A 20,350-nucleotide genomic window follows, 5' to 3' on the forward strand; every position below is an offset into this window, starting at 1 on the left:
TAAGAAAGTGACTCATACTTCTAAGCCTGTTTCTCCATCTATAAATGGGTACAAAAGCACCTTCTCTAAAAGGATTGTTGTAAGGATTACATCACCCAGGGTGTGTCAAGCACAGTGCCTGCATGCGTCGCAGTAAACACTCATTTAGCTGTTATTATTAGCACACAGCAACTACTTACCACAGAAAGGAAGTACAAACTGGGAAGGTTTTTGGTAAAGATTACATAAAAGAGGAGTTTCTGCTTAAAAAGTGATACCTAAGAAGATTAAGTGCATGTGAATGTAAAATCTGAACATGGTAATCAACATTTCTGTAAACATTTATTGACCATCTACGTGCCTGATACTGCCAGAAGATGGGAAATGGCAAGGAACTCATCAGTCTATCTATACTCAAATCAGCATAGCATCATTGGAGCCTACTCAGCAGCTAGTTCTTCAACACAATGTCAGAGATCTACTCAATACTCTTGGAAAGACTCCCAAGACCATCATTCAGTAAGAAGGCACACATGTGGATATTATTAACGCCTTTTAATGTTTCACATTGTTTTGTATTTTTCAGAAGATTTGTAACAAAAATACATGGAACTTAGTATATATTTCAACAAAATGGGTAAATACAGAATCTGAACAAGACAAGTCTATAAGATATAATCCTTCTTGTGGGGATAGAACATTCCACTCCACTAAGAAAAGAGAATCACAACATGATTAGGCCTGACTATCTCATACTGCCTACTGTGCTAATTTCAGACTGGTGGACTTGGAGGAAAAAAACAAATTAAAAATAAATAAATAAAACTGAATATGGTCAACTGCCTCAATTGCCCTCTTCTTTTCCCATTTCCTATTTCTTCGTAGAGCCAGATGAGATGAGGACGTGAGGCAGAGCCCTGGGGGGACGGTCAGGGGCTCTGCTGCCTAAATGCCAGGCAGATGCACGGGTTCCCTGAGGTGGCCCAGAAATGTACTTGGAAACAACCACTCAGTGCTGTAACTGAGAAATACAAGTAGACAGAGGAGCAGGAATGAAAAAGGAGCTTCAAGAACTGCTGGCAGGAGGCCTGATGTCCACAGCACGTGTTCAAAACTCAACTTACAGTTAGAAAAGACAGCTGAAATAGAATCCTCAGCCAGTATATTGACAAACACATAACTGAGGCATTAATACCTCTTTATAATAACGCAAGTTGGAATGCTAACAAAGCATAAACACTTCTGCAAAAATTCCACAAGGCACAGTTGTTCATTCAACAGAAAAAGTCAAAACCACTTGGTTTTTTTTTTTTTTTTTGAGACGGAGTCTCGCTCTGCCGCCCAGGCTGGAGTGCAGTGGCCGGATCTCAGCTCACTGCAAGCTCCGCCTCCCGGGTTCACGCCATTCTCCTGCCTCAGCCTCCCCAGTAGCTGGGACTACAGGCGCCCGCCACCTCGCCCGGCTAGTTTTTTGTATTTTTTAGTAGAGACAGGGTTTCACCGTGTCAGCCAGGATGGTCTCGATCTCCTGACCTCGTGATCCGCCCGCCTCGGCCTCCCAAAGTGCTGGGATTACAGGCTTGAGCCACCGCGCCCGGCCAAAACCACTTGGTTTTTAAATGAAAATCCTTCACATCCACCTGTGTTCAAAATAATAATAATAACTTATGATTTTTTTTTTTTTTTTTTTTTTTTTTTTTGAGACGGAGTCTCGCTCTGTCGCCCAGGCTGGAGTGCAGTGGCGCGATCTCGGCTCACTGCAAGCTCCGCCTCCCGGGTTCATGCCATTCTCCTGCCTCAGCCTCCTGAGTAGCTGGGACTACAGGCGCCCGCCACCGCGCCCGGCTAATTTTTTTTTTGTATTTTTAGTAGAGACGGGGTTTCACCGTGGTCTCGATCTCCTGACCTTGTGATCCGCCCGCCTCGGCCTCCCAAAGTGCTGGGATTACAGGCGTGAGCCACCGCGCCCGGCAATAACTTATGATATTAATAACTTCCTTTAAAAAGCAATTACCACAAAAGATTTAAATCATAAGCATGAAAAGACTTATTTTCCTACTAATGTAGTCTTAGAAAGGAATAGATACCTAACACCATTATATGTTGTGTTTTTAGCATAAAAGGTAAAGCTACCGGAAAAACTTTTAAACAAGTTACGTGTTTTCCATTGCAAATGATCTCAGCTTGCTTAGACCAACACACAATAAACTACAGACAGAAAGATATGTACTGTTTCTCCCCCATTTCTGGTGTATGTCTGCCTCCATGACAAATAATAGTGAGAATCATACTGTACTACCAAATGCCAGGCAATGGCTGGCCAGGTAGCCATTTCTCTTCCTAAACAGACCTTAAAATAATAATCATCCGTGATATAGCACACAGAGGCAAACTTGGCTAGAGTCGATCGCAGATGTAGTTGTTTTGGGCATATATGAGAGAAGAAACTGCTGAGCAGGTCAGTAAAGAACAGTCCATTTCAGCGGCAGGACAGTTCTCTTTCCTGGGACAAGCCTACAAAGCCTCCAAGGGAGCCAAACTATCCCTCTTCCATGCAACAAGACACCTTGTATGGATACTCTAGCCATGACTTACTTTTGGACAAAAATCAACTGCTAACGTTTTTCATCTCTAATATCATTAACACCATGGAGAAAAAAGAAAAAAAATCAACATTAGAAAACTTGACGAGAATAAGAAAATCCACAAGGAAAAGTCATGCTAAAACTGATTTGACAGTTGTTCCATCACCGCCTACCCCATGGGCTTGAGACTGGTGACTTCATGGATGCATCCCTTTGATGCCCTGCCAAATGTCAGCTTCAAGTCTGTCAGTGACCCCAGTGTGATGCTGCCTGCCTTCTATTCACCAACTCCTATCCAAAAGATCCAAGGGGGCCTTGGGCGGTGGTAAGCACGGGACATGCGGGTGCCGAGAGCCCAAGAACCCTCTAGAAAACTTCGCCTTGGATTTGGGCACGGAAACGAGTCAGTGGTTTGGAGTCTTGGCAACAGCATCCACACTGGGGCTTAACCTCAGCAGCCAGCCTGGAGGATGCTTGCCCCAGAGCGCTTGGTCACAGACAATGTTGTGAATACCTGCAGGGGAAGAGAAAGCACAACATCTTCAGATGCCTGAGCAAATGAGGTAACAGGGAACAGTTCAGATAACGCCATACGCATTAAAACTGTCTTAGGGGACTACCAAAATGAATAAAACAGAGAAGTAGTATGATCGAGGATATTTTCTATTTCTCCAGAGAATAAAAAGGGGAAGACATTTTAAAACCAAGGTGAAAGAGAAAAAAAATTTAGGTTATATCTATTAAAGAATTTTGTTAGCATGGGGATGATTAAAACAAATCAGGTACCCCCAGTTGCTTGTCAACCCTCTAAAAGAAATTCACCATAGAATATTTTGGATATAAAGAAGGGTATAAAGTGCCCAGTTAGAGCCCCATGTGTGCCACCCTGATGGCCTTTTCCTCCTTTCCCTCCACCGAGTTGGTGCTTATCATTCCTAGGCATTTCTTCCTGCATTCTCTTGTGTTTTTTTAAGAAGCTTTACCTGCAAATGGCAAGATGATGTACATTCCTCTGTTACCCTGCTTTTTTGTATCCCATATGGATACAAATAGCTAATTCTTCCATTTTTTCACTGAATAGAGTTCGATTCAATCACTACAGTATAGAACAACACATACAGTCTAGTATATATAGTGTATATTGTAGTATTTAATTATTCAACTAGTGAATATGAATCACACATTCGGGCTCCTTCTGCTGGCCATCCAAGCTGTTGCCAATGTGCTCTTTGCAATACAATGCTGTGACATTCCAGCGCATCTCCTTGCACACAGAGCTGAAGTAAAACTGCTGGATCAGAGGGCAGGTGAAACTTTGGCTTGACTAGATTTTCAAGGTACCTGAACCAACCTATACTCTCATTTGCAGTGACTAACAAGTTCTCCTTGTTTCATATCCTTGCAAACATTTGTGTGACTTGACAGTTTTGGACAATTTTTACTTGTTACTGCTCAAGATTGCCTGTACATAAAAACAAAAATATTTGTGAATAAGGGTGAAGACAATTTTGTGTAAGGGAGGAACAATACTGAAAAAAATCTTGTCTGTTTTAGCTTCAGAGGGTGACAAAGTCTTTACTTCTCAAAAAAATCCAGACCAAATACTAATGGCCAGTATCTTAAAAAGTTTTATAATACAAATGCATCAGAAAATATGGATAATTCATCCCCCCCCCAAAAAAACAATCATTATAAAAAGAAAGAGGCTCATCGTTGTTAGCAAAGATGTGCTAAAATCCTTGAAATAATTATCCTTTTTTTTTTTTTTGGAGGCAGAGTCTCACTCTGTCACCCAGGCTGGAGTGCAGTGGCACAATCTTGGCTCACTGCAACCTCTGCCTCCCAGGTCCAAGCAATTCTCCTGCCTCAGTCTCGAGTAGCTGAGATTACAGGTGCCTGCCACCATGCCCGGATAATTTTTGGATTTTTAGTAGAGACAGGGTTTCACCAAGTTGACCAGGCTGGTCTCAAACTCCTGACCTCAGGTGATCCACCCGCCTCGGCCTCCCAAAGTGCTGAGATTACAGGCATGAGCCACTGTGCTGGGCCAATAGTTATCCTTTTCACACTCATTATAGAAAAAACATTGACACTAAATTTTGCAACATTTTAATTAGCACTCTTATATGCAATGCTGGTGACATTGTAAACTAGTACAACTTCTTTGGAAAAGCAATAGAATTATTTTGTTTAAAAAAAATGTATGAGTACAGATGAGGACGGGGAAACAATACATGATCATAAAAATAGCTGTGTTAGAAAGGGGTATTAAGGGCGATTCAAATGTGCTTTCTTTTCCATTTTTAAAATGAGGAAAAGAATAGAGAGCCAAAGAAGACATTTAAACAAATTCCAGGCTTATCAATTTGCAAGCCTGGGTTCCATTTCTCAGAAACTGATTTAGAAATAGGACTTGTAGGAGATTTGGATACAAAACTAAATCCACCAAAATGAGCTCTTATCTTTCTTTTTTTTTTTTTTTTTTTTTTTTTTTGAGACGGAGTCTCGCTCTGTCACCCAGGCTGGAGTGCAGTGGCCGGACCTCAGCTCACTGCAAGCTCCGCCTCCCGGGTTTACGCCATTCTCCTGCCTCAGCCTCCCGAGCAGCTGGGACTACAAGCGCCCGCCACCTCGCCCGGCTAGTTTTTTGTATTTTTTAGTAGAGACGGGGTTTCACCGTGTTAGCCAGGATGGTCTCGATCTCCTGACCTCGTGATCCGCCCACCTCGGCCTCCCAAAGTGCTGGGATTACAGGCTTGAGCCACCGCGCCCGGCTCTGCTTTTTCTTATACTGATGTTGTTCTTATGTTAAAAAGATAGAGGAAGCCAAACTGCCATCAATGATCAGTCTAAATAAAAAACTGGCCAAGCACCGTGGCTCACGCCTGCAATCCCAGCACTCTGGGAGGCCAAGGCAGGAGGATTGCTTGAGCCCAGGAGTTTGAGACCAGTCTGGGCAACATAATGCAACCCTGTCTCTCTCAAATATATATATATATAAGCTGGGAACAGTGGCATGTGCCTGTAGTCCCAGCTACTCAGGAGACTGAGGCAGGAACATTGCTTGAGCTTGAAAGGTCAAGGCTGCAGTGAGCTATCACACCACTGCACTCCAGTCTAGGTGACAAGAACCTGTCTCGAATAAATGAAAAAACCTGCTGAGGTCAACTTTGACAGATTTCATTCGTTCACAACTGTTTTAGAATTTTTATAAAAACATGTATTTTTAAAAAATGAGCAGAAGGGGCAGCCTCTGTGCCCTTCCATCTCAACACACAGGACTCGTACAAGGGTCAGGAACCGCTGGAAGCTTTCCACCTCACATACTCGTGTCTGTCCCCGCCACTTCTAGCCACAGAAGGCTCCCTCACTTTAGACTAGGATTATACTGACTATTAATTGAAAACAAAAAACACCAAAACTTTTAATATTTGACACTAAAATTCATTTTAAGACATTACAAAGAAGTATTTTCAAATGCTTTCCGCTTGAACTATTGTTTTTCTCCTCTACAAGTGAATTTGATTTGTTGAAATTACTACTCAAAATTATGTGTAATCCGTTTCCTACTCAATGACTGCGGCTCAGGCGTTCAGAATAAATGACCACCAACCCCATCTCACACTGAATAAGGCAAACGCATTGCTAATACCCCAGGCGCTAAGAATCCCTCTCACAGGACTTCAGTCAAAACAAGAGTAGCCTCTCCTCTTACAGCAATTCCAGAATTCTAGCAATTCCCTTTGGAAATTACTTTGCTAAGGAATTTGTCAACTTTTGTAAGTAATTACTCCTCAGAGTCAAAGATTGCTCTCGACTGCCCAGGATTTTTACCAAAGTGAGTCACTGTGCCAGCCTACCACAGCTGGCCGTGGAGCTGTGGCTATTTTTGAGCACTCAGTTTAAAGCAGTACTCAGGACTGGTTTAAAAATTATTATTATTTCTAATTAATCCACTGGACTAACACTTGTGAAATTCACTGACAATGTACTGGGGAAATGAAATTTTAAAAGGCATGTAAAATTAAAACACCATGTTTATTATTAGATCAGTCACTGTCAAATTATTGTTAAAATTTCTAAACTTTCTTCTTCGTTTCTATCCTTCTCTCATTATGGACTAATAAACATTCTGTGGACCACATCTGAACAGCATTCCCTACAGGATATGTCTGGATGACAAAAACAGTGGGTCCAGTAGCAAATCCAATTACTATCCAACTCAGAACTCAGCATTTGGCAGAGAAAAGAGTTCCTTCTATGAACCCCTAATACCAAGTTTCACTCTTCCTAGATCAAGAAGCTTTAAAAAAACAAACAAACAAAAAAAAACTTCCCTGGGATAAATGCCCAGTAAGGAGTGGGATTGCTGGATCATATGGTAGCTCTACTTGTAGTTTTTTGAGGAACCTCCATACTGTTGTCCACAGTGACTGTGCTAACTTACTCACAGAAGTAAAAAGAACAGAGATTACTAAAGGCTGGGAAGGGTTGGGAGAAGCAGATAGGGAGAGATTTGTTAAAGGATATAAAATTATAGCCAGATAGAAGGAATATGTTCTACAGCATCTTAGGATAACTACGGTTAAACAATAATGCATACTTTCAAATAGCTAGAAGAAAGGATATGGAATGTTCTCAACACAAAGAAATGGTCAGTGTTTGAGATGATAGGCTAATTACCCTAATCTGATCACTATAAACTCTGTGTTTCAAAATATCACTATGTACCCCATAAATATGTACAATTATTGTGTCAGTTAAAAATAATTTTTTAAAATGTCCATAACTAGGAGTTTTAGGTCTTTGGTTTTTCAAAATCCAGTATCAAAGCAAGCAGTTCATAACCAGGGTTTAAAAAAAAAAAAAAATCACTGGAGCTTTTTCACAATATATATCCCTCTCCAACCCCCATTAAAAATACTGTTATGACGACCTTTCAGTCCAGCCACATCTTTTCCCCTTCCAAGCCGCAGCCACATCTTCTATAATATCCTGGGGAAAAAAGCAGCTAACAGGTGCAGCTATTCAGCATCTATTAAATGCCAGGAACTCTCCTACACACTTTACAGATTGCATTTTAATCAACCCTACAGTTAGATAGTCTCTTATTTTGTTTTATTTATTTATTTATTTTTTTCAGACAGAGTCTCGCTCCAGGCTGGAAGGCAGTGTCGTAATCTCGGCTCACTGCAACCTCCACCTCCCAGATTCGAGCAATTCTCATGCCTTAGCCTCCCGAGTAGATGGGACTACAGGTACGTACAGGTACCGCACCAGGCCATTTTTGTATTTTTAGTAGAGACAAGGTTTTGCCGTATTGCCCAGGCTGGTCTCGAACTCCTGATCTCAGATGATTTGCCCACCTTGGCCTCCTAAAGTGCTGGGATTACAGGTGTGAGCCACTGAGACAGGCCATTTTACTCTTTTTTTTTTTTTTTTTTTTTTTTTTTTTTTGGAGACAGGGTCTCGCTGTAGCCCAGGCTGGAGAGAAGTGGCATGATCTTGGCTCAGTACAACCTCTGCCTCCTGGGTTCAAGTGATTCTTGTGCCTCACGTCTCCCACGCAGCTGGGATTATAGGCATATGCCACCATGCACAGTTAATTTTTCGTTATTTTTGGTAGAGATGGGGTTTCGCTATGTGGTCAGTCTGGTCTCAAACTCTGGGCTTCAAGTGATCTACTCGCCGCAGGCTCCCAAAGTGCTGGGATTATAGGAGTCAGCCACCACGCCTGGACTCTTATTTTATTTAATGTGGAAACCAAGCTTCTGAAAACCTGGGTGGTATGGCCAGGTCTCACTGAGAGGAATTTGCTGAGTGAGATTACAACCCAGGTCTGTGTGTCTCCACTACATCTGTGCTGCCACCAAGAATCAGTTCCATTTTAAATTCTATGCCAAATATGGTAGGACAGTCTGTGGAGATGCAGTATCACCTGCACAGCGTGGTGCTTTGGGGTCTGGACTACCTGGGTTTGAATCCCAGCTCGGCCATGATCAGGCTGGGTAACCATGGGCAAGTTACTCAACCTCTTCGTCCTTGGTTTCCTCGTCTGTCAAACAGATATACTACCCCATCCACCGCATGGGGTGCTCATAAGGACTAAGTTAGTCAACAGGCAGGGACACAGTACTCAGCACACAGCAGGCCCTCATACACATTAGTGGTCTCATCATCGCTGTCACGAGTCTGCTCTTGCTATTACCTCCTGTTGCAGGACACAAACCTGAGTGGTCTTCAGCTCTCCCTCTTCCCATTCCCAGCCAGTTGGCAAGTACTATCAACTCTACCCTCAAATACAACAGTGTCACTCCATTTCCACTGCCACGCCTCCGGCCACTATCATCTCCTCTCATCCACCTCACCAGCCACATAACTGGATCTGCCACTCCACTTGCCCGCTCAGTCCAGCTTCCATGGTGTAGCTGAAGGAATGTTTCTGAACAATGTACCTGACCATGTTACTCCCTGCTTTAGACCTTTTGGCTGAATCACAATGCCCCAAAGGCAGTCAAAATACCCTTCCTTAGTTTACAAGACCATCACTTACCCAGCTGTTTCTCTAGCGCATATATATATATATATATATATATATATATATATTTATATTTATATTTATATATATTTATATATATATATAAAATAAATAAATATATATATACACACACACACACACTTTTTAACTCTCTAAGTTCTTTAAGCTATGGCAATATTGAGAGTCTTCTTCAGTTCCTTGAATGAGCCATCCTTTTTCCCACCCAGGCCTTTTGTACAGTGTTCTCTCACTAGCTAACGTCCACACATTCTTCTAGTCTTAGGTAAGAACTCCCTCCAGAATCATCCTGCCCCAACATCCTGTGATATTGTGAAATGATGAGAAATACGTATTTGCTCTTCCATCCTGTCCCTGATTCCTGGCATGGGAGCTTCAAAAACCCAGGAATTTCCTGAGTGACACTAGTGAGATGAGCATTTTTTGCTATTCATAATGAGCCCCTTTCAACCACACCTGAGCTTATGCTAATGATGTGACTCTTGGTGGGGCCCTAGATAGCTTCAAGATGGCGGCTGGTTGCCAGAGGAACCAACCATGTCATCAGAGGTAGAATTTTTAGCCCCAGTTCTGGTCCTCTACATATGGGGAAGGAGCAGGAGATTGGGTACTTACCAATGGTCAATGATTAATCAATCATGCCTACATAATGGGACCTCTAGAAATACCTAAATGAGGGGTTTGGAGAACTTCCAGGTTGGTGAATATCGAGGTGCTGGGAAGGTGCCACACCTAGAGAGGACATGGAAGCTCTGTTGTCCCCTGCCTCCCCACAACCATCTTGCCCTGTGTATCTCTTCCAATTGGCTGTTCCTGAGTTGCAACCTTTATAATAAACAAGTAAATAAGTAAAGTTTATTCCTGAGTTCTGTGAGCCATGCTAGCAATTTATCGTGGGAACCCCTTGACTTTATAGCTGGTAGGTCAGAAGTATAGGAGTCCTGGGCTTGACACTGGCCTCTGCAGTGGTGGCAGTCTTATGGGAATGAGCCCTTGTAGGATCTGATGCCAACTCCAGGCAGCTGGTATCAGAATTGAGTTATGTTATAGGTCACCCAGCTGGTGTCTAGAAAGCTGGAGAACTGGTTGTTCGTGTGAGCAAAACCCCCACACATCTGGGGTCAGAAGCGCTCTGTGAGTAAAAAAAACAAATCACAAGAATCCCTGAGCCAAAGACCACAAAGGTGGCACCCCGGTGCCTCCAGCACTTTAGATCTACCCTGATCCTAGGATCCGTCAGACGGAACTGTTAACTGGCACATCACCCAGCTGTCTCCTCTCCTCCTAAGCTTAGCCAAATCCCTGCTGCATCCCCAGTTTCCAGCACGGCACTGTGCACACAGCTTGACAAGTGTGTTCACAGAGTGCGATTTCACCCAATTTTTTATCTTGTTAATCAGTCAATAGCTTGGGGAAAACAAAAATATCAGACTCCTATCAAAGCATCAGAAAATTCAGCCTCTGAGCTTCAACAACATAAGAGGACCAACAGATGGAGATGCACAGCCCCAAATGTGCCAGGCATACTAAGGAGAACAGGCCTTTGGCTGACCTCCCCACAGCCATGGGCTTTAGGAGACGTCCTGCATCCTCACTGCATCCTTCTGCCCAGCTGGCAGTCACCCTGCCAGATGCTGCTGTGCACGCTGCTGCTGGATTGCAGCACAACAGCCTCCTGAGGGGGTCAGAGGCCAGCACACAGCAATCTTTCTTTCAACAAGCCCACTGAGAGCTGAATTCAGACAAAAAATTAGACACTCATATACAAAAGACAATAAAATTGTCTTTTCTTTCATCCCTATCAAAAATGGTTATTGAAGCTTGTGAGTATTTTGAAACAGCATCTACATTTTTAAATATACTCACTATTGTAGGTTGAATTGTGTCCCCATAGCCCCAAAAGGCATGATCAAGTCCTAACCCCCAATATTTGTGAATCTGGAAATAGGGTCTTTGCAGATGTAATCAAGTGAAAATGAGATCATGTTGGATTAGAGTGGACCCCAATCCAATGACTGGAGTTCTTTATAAGAAAGAGGAGGGAAATTTGGACACAGACACACAGGGGATAAGGCTATGTGAAGAGGGAGGCAGAGATTAAAGTGATACATCTGCAAGCTAAGGAACGCCAAGGATTGCCATTGCTACCAGAAGGCAAAGGAAGAGGCAAGGGAGGATTCTTCCCTAGTGCCTTTGGAGGGAGCTTGGCCCTGCTGACACCTTGAGTTTGGACTTCTAGCCTCCAGAACTGAGAGAGAGAAAATGTCTGCTATTTTTAAGCCACCCAGTTTGTGGTACTTTGTAACAGTAGCCCTGGGAAACTAATGTACTCAAGAAAGCAAAGTTAATTGGCTCCTTCCCAACACAGGCAGTTTGAGTCATTACACTAAATAAAAGATCTATCACACATTAAGGGCATTAATCAAGACTTCAGTTTTTATATTTTTTGAAGCTTAATTCTATTTCCATCACAAAAACAGAAGCTTTCTATAAATGAAAGAAATAAATGATGCTCTAATCTCTCAACATGTTAATATTTTAGGCTTATATCCCAGCCAGGTGCCTATTAATAGAGGAGGATTCTTGATCACAGAGAAGACAAAGCAAAAGAAAGCTAAAACGTTTTTCCAGGTCTTAAAGCTGACATTCCACATACTTAGCAATGAGTTCAGTTGTACAAAGGCAATCATGAACAGAGAGAACAACCAGTCATGGAGCTGCTGAATGAAATCTGGCAAGAACGTGCATGCGTGTGTGCATGCGTGTGTGCGTGCATGTGCGTGCGTGTTTGCAAGTGCAATGTACACCCTGGAAGCCACTGGCTACAACAGATAATCACTGCAATTTTCAACTCCATATATAAGCTGGTATAGTATGACATGCCTCCTCCCACATCTTCCCAAGTTCTCCAATATAAACACATTTTTGGCTTACCATTCCTATGCAGTTAGGTATTACAATATTTAACTCTTGGATGATAACTGGCAGGGAAGAAACACTGACACCCAGAGGCCTAGATTGGTCAATTTCTAGTTCTACTGTCATTTGATCTTTGGAAAGCATCATTTTCAAATCTCATTCCCTGATACTGTAAGCTGAAGAGGCAGACAGTATCAATTAGCCTCAAGATAGCTGTGGAATAACTAAGATTGAAGCTCTTCCATTATTAACTGATTGCCATGAAAATAATTTAGAAGATATGATAAATAAAATATTTAAGGCACAGCTCTATAACTCACTCTCATAATTTTTACCACTTAATGACATGACAGAAGCCTCCAGCTCATACCATGAGCAATCAATATTGAAAGATGAAAACTAATTTTTAGAGACAAGGCCCTCTTTTGAGGAATCATTATCAAACTCAGGGTCCTAGATCTGCCACGTATAAGCTGGGTGGTGTGCATTTTTTAAACTGTAGAAGTATAGATGACCCACCTCTGCACAGACAGGGTGGATTCCAATTGTGCTGTCCAGCTGCTTTTTGGTCAGTCCACATTTCAGTGCAGCTGCGAAGCCTTGTGTAACTTCTCCAGCATTTGGACCCAGTACGTGAAAGCCCACAACACGTTCCTAAGGTAAAAAAAAAAACAACAATAATCCAACTAAGCTGATTTTTCTCCCCTTCTCTTCCTACACAGCCTTAGAGCATTTCTCCAGTCTATTTCTTAAAAATGCAACTCAAAAATGAGCAGAGACTTTTTTTTTTTTGAGATGGAGTATCGCTCTTGTTGCCCAGGCAGGAGTGCAATGGCAATGGTGTGATCTCCGCTCACTGCAACCTCCGCCTCCTGGATTCAAGCGATTCTCCTGCCTCAGCCTCAGCTGGGACCCTATAGGCACACACCACCATGCCCGCCTAATTTTTTTGTATTTTTAGTAGAGGTGGGTTTTGCCATGTTGGCCATGCTGGTCTCGAGCGCCTGATCTCAGGTGATCCACCCCCCTCGGCCTCCCAAAGTGCTGGGATTACAGGTGTGAGCCACCGCAACTGGAAAAACGGCCAGAGACTTTAATGACTGCTACTAGCCGCTATTTAGCCTAAAGACTCCCCAACATGAACCAAAACAGAGAGTATGATGTTCACTTCAGGCAGGAATGAAGGGACAAGAAACAGCTACAAGTGATTACTCATTTTATGAGAAAAAATACAAAAGGCAAAGATGCCTACAGGTCTTTAATCACCAAAATGTTCTGGAAAATATTACCAAAGGGGCAGGGTGTCCTCACGTCCTGTATTTGATTATCACGTCCTGTATTTGATTATCTCAGCTCCACAGACACTATCTGTAATAGCTGGGACCCTTGAGAGTAGTCAATCAAATTAAAAAGTCATTTTGACTGGGCAGCATAGCTCAAGCCTGTGATCCCAGCACTTTGGGAGGCTGAGGCAGGAGAATCACCTGAGGCCAGGCATTCAAGACCAGCCTGGCAACATAGGGAGACTCTGTCTGTACAAAAAAATAATAATAATAAATAAAAATTAGCTGGGCACGGTGGCTCACGTCTGTAGTCCCAGATACTTGGGAGGCTGAGGTGGGAGAAATGCTTGAGCCCAGGAGGTGGAGGCAGCAGTGAGCCATGATCACACCACTGTACTCCATCGTGGGTGACAAAGACTCTGCCTCTAAAAAATAAAATAAAAATAAAAATTTAAAAGTAATTTAAAATAAGGTTTTGAGGATAAATAAATAGCACAAGATCATTGAAGTCTGAAAACATTTTTTGTTTTGTTTTTGATAGAGATGGGGTTTCGCCATGCTGCCTAGGCTGGTCCTGAACTTGTAAGCTTAAGCAGTTCACCCACCTCAGCCTCCCAAAGTGCTGGGATTATAGGCGTGAGCCACGGTGCCCGGCAAAGTCTGAAAACATTTTTAAAAGCAAAAGAAAAATGTCTGGCACTCTAAAATACCTGTGTAGAAATTATTTTGGATAAATTAGAAATGTCAAACTCTGGCTGCCTCTGCCAAAAGCAGAGAAATCTGAGGCACTCTACTGTCAAGCTGACAGATTTTCAGCACCGACTCAGACTAGACTTATCTAGTCTAATCTCGTCATAACAGATGAGGCAACTCAGGCTGTGGGGTACAGAGCTTGTCTAAGGTTCCATCACTCCCTGGAAACAATCAGGAGGTTGTTCTGCTGACAAAGGACTGTAATATATGGCATATTGTACTCTTACACATATTCACCCTGACAATTCAGGGTTTATGGTATGAATAAAGTATATCTGCAGGAGGAACTACTAAAAAGCACTTAAAATAGATTTCCATGTAATAATGTGGAAAGGGTCTCAAAAAATAATGCGATTATTAAAAAGTTGCAGAGCTCTACATAATGAGGATGCCACCTGCAATTAAACCGCGAACACTGTATGTTTGTTTATGCATTCATAAATAGGTGGCAAACATAAGAACATAAGCATGAGACCCTACAACTTCAAAAGTTTTACCTTTTGAAGTGAAGGAAGACAGAGGACTGCACAGGAATAAGATAATAGTTAATAGCATGGTATATACATTGTGTGAGAATAAATGTACAGATCTGCCCTTACCTAGGTAAACGATTTGAGCACAATTATTTAACTTCCAAACGCTTCAGTTTCCTCATCTATAAAAATGGGAAAACAACAGCACATATACCTCACAGGATTATGTAAGGATTAAATAAATTAATACCTGTAGAGCTCTATAGTGCCTGGTATATAGTAAGTGCTCAATAAATACAAGCTGTTATAAACTGCATATATGATGGTTTATCTCTTGTAAGAAAAAAGCCCTGAAACAAATACAGCAAAAATGTTAATGTTTCTTGACTTTGGATGGTGAGTACCTTCTTCATCTTTATTATAAATGTTTTATGTAAAAAAAAAAAAAAAAAAAAAAAAAGCAGAGAACAAAAGCCAGCAGTTAATAAACATTTGTACGATTTAGAGTCAAGGACATTTAGACGCTGAAGTCAAGTGACTGACTCAAAATGAATAAAGCACGCCCCAGGGATAGTCAAGTTCTACAAGCTTTCCCCTCAGATTGGTCATGACAAAAGAGCAGTAACAAATACTCATCTTCTCTATTACTATCTTTATCTATGAAAATAACCTAAAACACTGTCACCCTCCTTATGACCTCAACTACTGACAGGTTTATTGGTAGGAAAATTATTTTCCACATTATTCTAGCAATGCCATTTGAACAAATGTAACATTGGAAAAAGAGCAAAATGCATATGATTAAAATGGATTTACTTGGTAGGAAGGAGACCTTCAAGGTTTCACTGACTGCTATGAGCAACTGAAGTCTCAGTGAGACAGGGGCAGTTAATATACTGCAGATGAGAACGGCTGACATTTTCTCCTTTTGTCTGCAGTAAAAGTGATATCTAATGTATACTCATATAAACTTTTAAGAAAATTTGCCTGAAAAGGAAAAGAAAACTGCCAGGCACGGTGGCTCACGCCTGTCATCCCAGCCCTTTGGGAGGCCGAGGCATGAGGATCACGAGGTCAGGATATCAAGACCACCTTGGCCAACATGGTGAAACTCTGTCTCTACCAAAAAACAAAAATACAAAAATTAGCTGGGCGTGGTGGTGCGTGCCTGTAATCCCAGCTACTCAGGAGGCTGAGGCAGGAGAATCGCTTGACCCAGGGAGTCAGAGGTTGCAATGAGCCAAGATCGCGCCACAGCACTCCAGCCTGGCAACATAATGAGACTCCATCTCAAATAAAAAAACAAAGAGAAGAAAAAGAAAACTATATATACAATTGTTTTTTATGTTAGCTATGTAGCTCTTTATGGGTTATCCTAGTATATTCATTTGAATCTTTTTTGCAGAGGATTCAGGAATTTTTCTAAAACCCTTGGTTCTACCAAAAAACCAACCTGTAACTGTCCTACTGCCTAAAGCAGTAGTTTCCAAATAGGATACATGGCTTAATTATATTCAAATTTCAAGATTAAAACAATATCAGAGTTTACTAGGCTTTTAACATATAGGTTCTTTAACATCATTTATACTTTTACTGAGGTCATTTCTTTAAAAAGTGTCAACTAAGTTAAAAAGATCAGTTTTCTTAAGAGTCAATACACTACTTAAAGAGAATGTGTGTATATGCATACCTATGTCCCAGGTTACAATGTGTGGCAGCAGTCAAAAAACTTTAAAAATAGGAATTATCCAATCCCTCATTTCATACATATGGAAAAAAACCCTGTGAGGTATAGAGTTTGCTCACAGGCTTTCACAGGTGTCTGCTAAAAAAAGTACTGTAATAGGCCGGGCACAGTGGCTCATGCCTATAATCCCAGCACTTTGAGAGACCAAGGCAGGCAGATCACCTGAGGTCAGGAGACTGAGACCAGCCTGGCCAACATGGTGAAACCCCATCTCTACTAAAAATACAAAATAACTGGGCGTGGTGGTGGGTGCCTGTAATCCCAGCTACTTGTGAGGCTGAGGCAGGAGAATCGCTTGAACCTGGGAGGCAGAGGTTGCAGCGAACCGAGATCCCACCACTGCAGTCCAGCCCAGGCAACAGAGTGAGACTCCGTCTCAAAAAAAAAAAAAAGAAGTACTGTAATGTATTGCATATTGTACTCTTACACATATTCACCCTGACAATTGGGGGTTTATGGTATGAATAAAGTATATCTGTGGGAAGAACTACTAAGAAGCACTTAAAATACCTTAGATTTACATGTAAGAACACCAGACTATGTGTTACATGTAGCAGCAGGCAATCAAATCTTAGAACTCAATTAAGGGCTCTTTCTCAGTAGTGCCAGCTGCTGAGGATCAAATGTGCATTGCTCCTGTTCTTTTTTGTTATTAATTATATTTAGATAGTCTATGACTTTATTGTTCCTCTTCTATAAACACAAACACAGACAGTTCTCAAGTTGTGCCTTTGGTTCCTTCACTCAGTAAGTTTTGGCTGCCTGTTGACTAAGTGCAGGGCTCTGTGCCAGTGAAGATGATGAGGGAGCAGGCAGTACAGCCAAGGTCCTTGCCGGCTGCTGATACCTATTACCTGAGACAACTGGCAGGCGAAATACTGAAGGAATGCCATCTGCACCATGTGACCAACTAAGCTATATATTAAAAACTAAAGCCGGGTGCGGTGGCTCACACGTGTAATTCCAGCACTTTGGAAGGCCGAGGCAGGTGGATTACAAGGTCAAGTGTTCAAGACCAGCCTGGCCAACATGGTGAAACCCTGTCTCTACTAAAAAAATACAAAAATTAGCCGGTGTGGTGGTGCGAGTCTGTAATCCCAGTTAGTCGGGAGGCTGAGGCAGGGGAATCGCTTGAACCTGAGAGGCAGAGGTTGCAGTGAGCCAAGACAGCGCCATTGCACTCCAGACTGGGTGACAGAGCAAGACTCCATCTTAAAAAAAAAGAAAAACTAAATAAAATAATTGGAAAGGATTGAGAATTGCACTTACATTGTCTTTAGTATTACAGATTATTTTTGCATAACATTTGTTGTTATCTCTTGATGGAATCGTCCATTCCAATGGCCAAAAGTAACTATGGTAAACCTAAAAAGATACAATAGCAAAATTTAGACCCATTATTTTAAACAGTAAGTCTCTCAAACATACATGGTGCAAGACAGTGGAGACTCTTTAGTAAGTAGACTTTCATTAATAAAATTCATGGAATAGGAATCTGGTCAAAAGGTAAATGACTTTAAACTCCTTGCTGTCAAGCACTTTTGCTATAAACTCAGCCTTTAATTATGTATCTCAACCTCAAAAGAGTACACCCTAACTAATAACAAAAAAGAATGAGAGAATGACAGAAATAAACCATTTAATTACCTGCTGTCTTACACTGAAAACACACACATATACAGACCTCAATACTATCTTGTTACCCAATGTGAATGACAACTTGGGCAAAAAACAAGTAAGGTGCCAGGATCAATTATGGTAATTATCTAGTTCTCTTGCTAAATGCTTCCAAAAGGCATTTCCTCCTTTGGCATTATTCACTAAAAGCAGTGAAGGAAGGAGACAGGGAAGGAATGAAGGAAGGAGGAAGCGGGGGAGGAAAGAAGGTTGGAAGGACAGCATCCTTACTGATGTAATTCCTGGTTGACTAAATGGATTTTTTTTCTCCTCCAGCTGCTAGCCTCAGTTCAAAACATGATTCGCTACCTTTTATGACCAAATTGACTACGAAGACATAAGAAGTGTTCTTCCATGTTGTGATAAATTATATAATTTTAAAAATAAACATGGGTTACAAAATTTAATGTACAGTATCACAGTATCACAATTATGTAGGAAAAAAATTAAAGGAATCATCCCCCAATTGCTAACAATTGCTGTGTTACAGATATAAGTCCATGAGTAATTGTTTCCTCTTTCCCTTACATTTTTCAAAGTTTCTTCAACTCAAACACATTATACTTCTATAACAAAAAAGCAAATTAAAAAACTTAAATATTGTCTATCAAGAAATATGAAATATATATGAAAAATTTCCAATTTTAATTATATATGTATGTCATGTATATACACACTCATATAGGAAACCTATCTTCAAAAAATAATCTGAGAAACAATGAATTATAAAGATGTTTGTGATTCTATTTATAATAATGAAAAACTGTAAATAACCTAATCAAAGAATGGCTTAACAAATTATAGCACCCCTTAAAAGAAGAATTCCCCTTTTTTTAAAAAATGGAGATTTTAGAGAATTAAAGATAGGAAATGTTCATGACATAACATTACCATTAAACTTGGACCTAAAACTGTAACTTCATCAAACTTTGAAAAAAATTAAGACATACATACCCACACAAAAATCACATATACGTATATACATACATAAAATATTAAAAACGCATCAAAATATTAAGAGAAAAAGAAACTGGAAGGAAATACACAAATATATTAATAGCAGTTATCTCTTCATGAATTAAAATTTCCTTTTTGATATTTTCCTAATTTCAAAACTTCCTCTTTTTTTTTTTTTTTGAGACGGAGTTTTGTTCTTGTTGCCCAGGCTGGAGTGCAATGGCCCAATCTTGACTCACCACAACCTCTGCCTCTCGGGTTCAAGCGATTCTCCTGCCTCAGCTTCCCAAGTAGCTGGGATTACAGGCATGCAACACCACACCTGGCTAATTTTGTATTTTTAGTAGCGATGGGGTTTCTCCATGTTGGTCAGGCTGGTCTCGAAATCCCGGCCTCAGGTGATCCACCCACCTCGGCCTCCCAAAGTGCTGGGATTACAGGCGTGAGCCACCATGCCCAGCCAGATACACTTTTTTTTTTTTTTTGGAGACAGGGTCTTTCTCACTCTATTGCCCAGGCTGGAGTGCAGTGATGCGATCTCGGCTCACTGCAAACTCCACCTCCTGGGTTCGTGCTATTCTCCAGACTCAGCCTCCCGAGTAGCTGGGACTACAGGTGCGCGCCACCAGGCCTGGCTAATTTCTTTTTGTATTTTTAGTAGAGACAGGGTTTCACCTTGTTAGCCAGGATGGTCTGAATCTCCTGACCTTGTGATCTGCCTGCCTTGGCCTCCCAAAGTGCTAGGATTACAGGCGTGAGCCACCGCGCCTGGCCTCAGATATACTATTCTTATAATCAGAAAAAAATGTTAATATTGTGTTACTAATAGACCAACATATTACATGCTACTACCAATGCATGTAATAAAGATTATTAAGAGATTTAAAATAGGCTTTTATATTAAAAAAATGGACTTATTCACAAACCTGGTCTTTCAGAAGGTTTTATTGGAAATTGTCCCCAAAATGATTTAAAATAGCAGTTCTTCTGGGTGGCATTATTTGTGTATATAGAAATAGTGTATTTCACGTGCATTTTCCTTGACTCCATGATAAAACGTGAGCAGAAAAGTTAGTACAAATTAGAGGGTAATGCTAGAAACAAATAGTACTAATGGTCAGAGCAGTGGAAATGTTAGTTTTTATTTTTTCTTTTCATTTTCCTATAATTAATCATGAGAAATCAATAAATGTGATTTTAAAAATTAAAAGGAAATATGATTGGGCCAACTGACAGAATTAGAAAATGAAAGTTAAATCAGATAAAAATTATTACACCAATACTAAATTTCCTAAAAGTAACACTATGGTTACATAAGAAAATGCCCTTATTCACAGAAATACACAATAAAGTATTTAGGGGTAAAGGAGCATTCAGCTTACTCTCAAATGATTCACAGAAACACACACACACAGAGAATG

The 20,350-nt window shown here is 41.1% G+C and overlaps 1 protein-coding gene across 7 annotated transcripts in view; it reads right to left on the minus strand.

Moving 5' to 3' along the window:
* Positions 1–519: 519 nt before the first annotated feature.
* Positions 520–20,350, minus strand: part of LOC105497720 (thioredoxin reductase 1) — a 181,643-nt gene continuing 161,812 nt past the window's right edge. For all 7 annotated transcript variants that reach the window (XM_071071206.1, XM_011769014.2, XM_011769018.3 and 4 more), the window contains 3 exons: positions 17,565–17,660; positions 12,559–12,693; positions 520–3,078 (listed from right to left, as the gene is read on the minus strand). In XM_071071206.1, coding sequence (XP_070927307.1) covers positions 3,016–3,078; positions 12,559–12,693; positions 17,565–17,660 — 294 coding nt within the window. In that variant the 3' untranslated portion in view covers positions 520–3,015. The remainder of the gene's footprint in view (positions 3,079–12,558; positions 12,694–17,564; positions 17,661–20,350) is intronic.

This window comes from Macaca nemestrina, chromosome 10 (assembly GCF_043159975.1).
Source record: "Macaca nemestrina isolate mMacNem1 chromosome 10, mMacNem.hap1, whole genome shotgun sequence".
Classification (NCBI taxonomy): domain Eukaryota; kingdom Metazoa; phylum Chordata; class Mammalia; order Primates; family Cercopithecidae; genus Macaca; species Macaca nemestrina.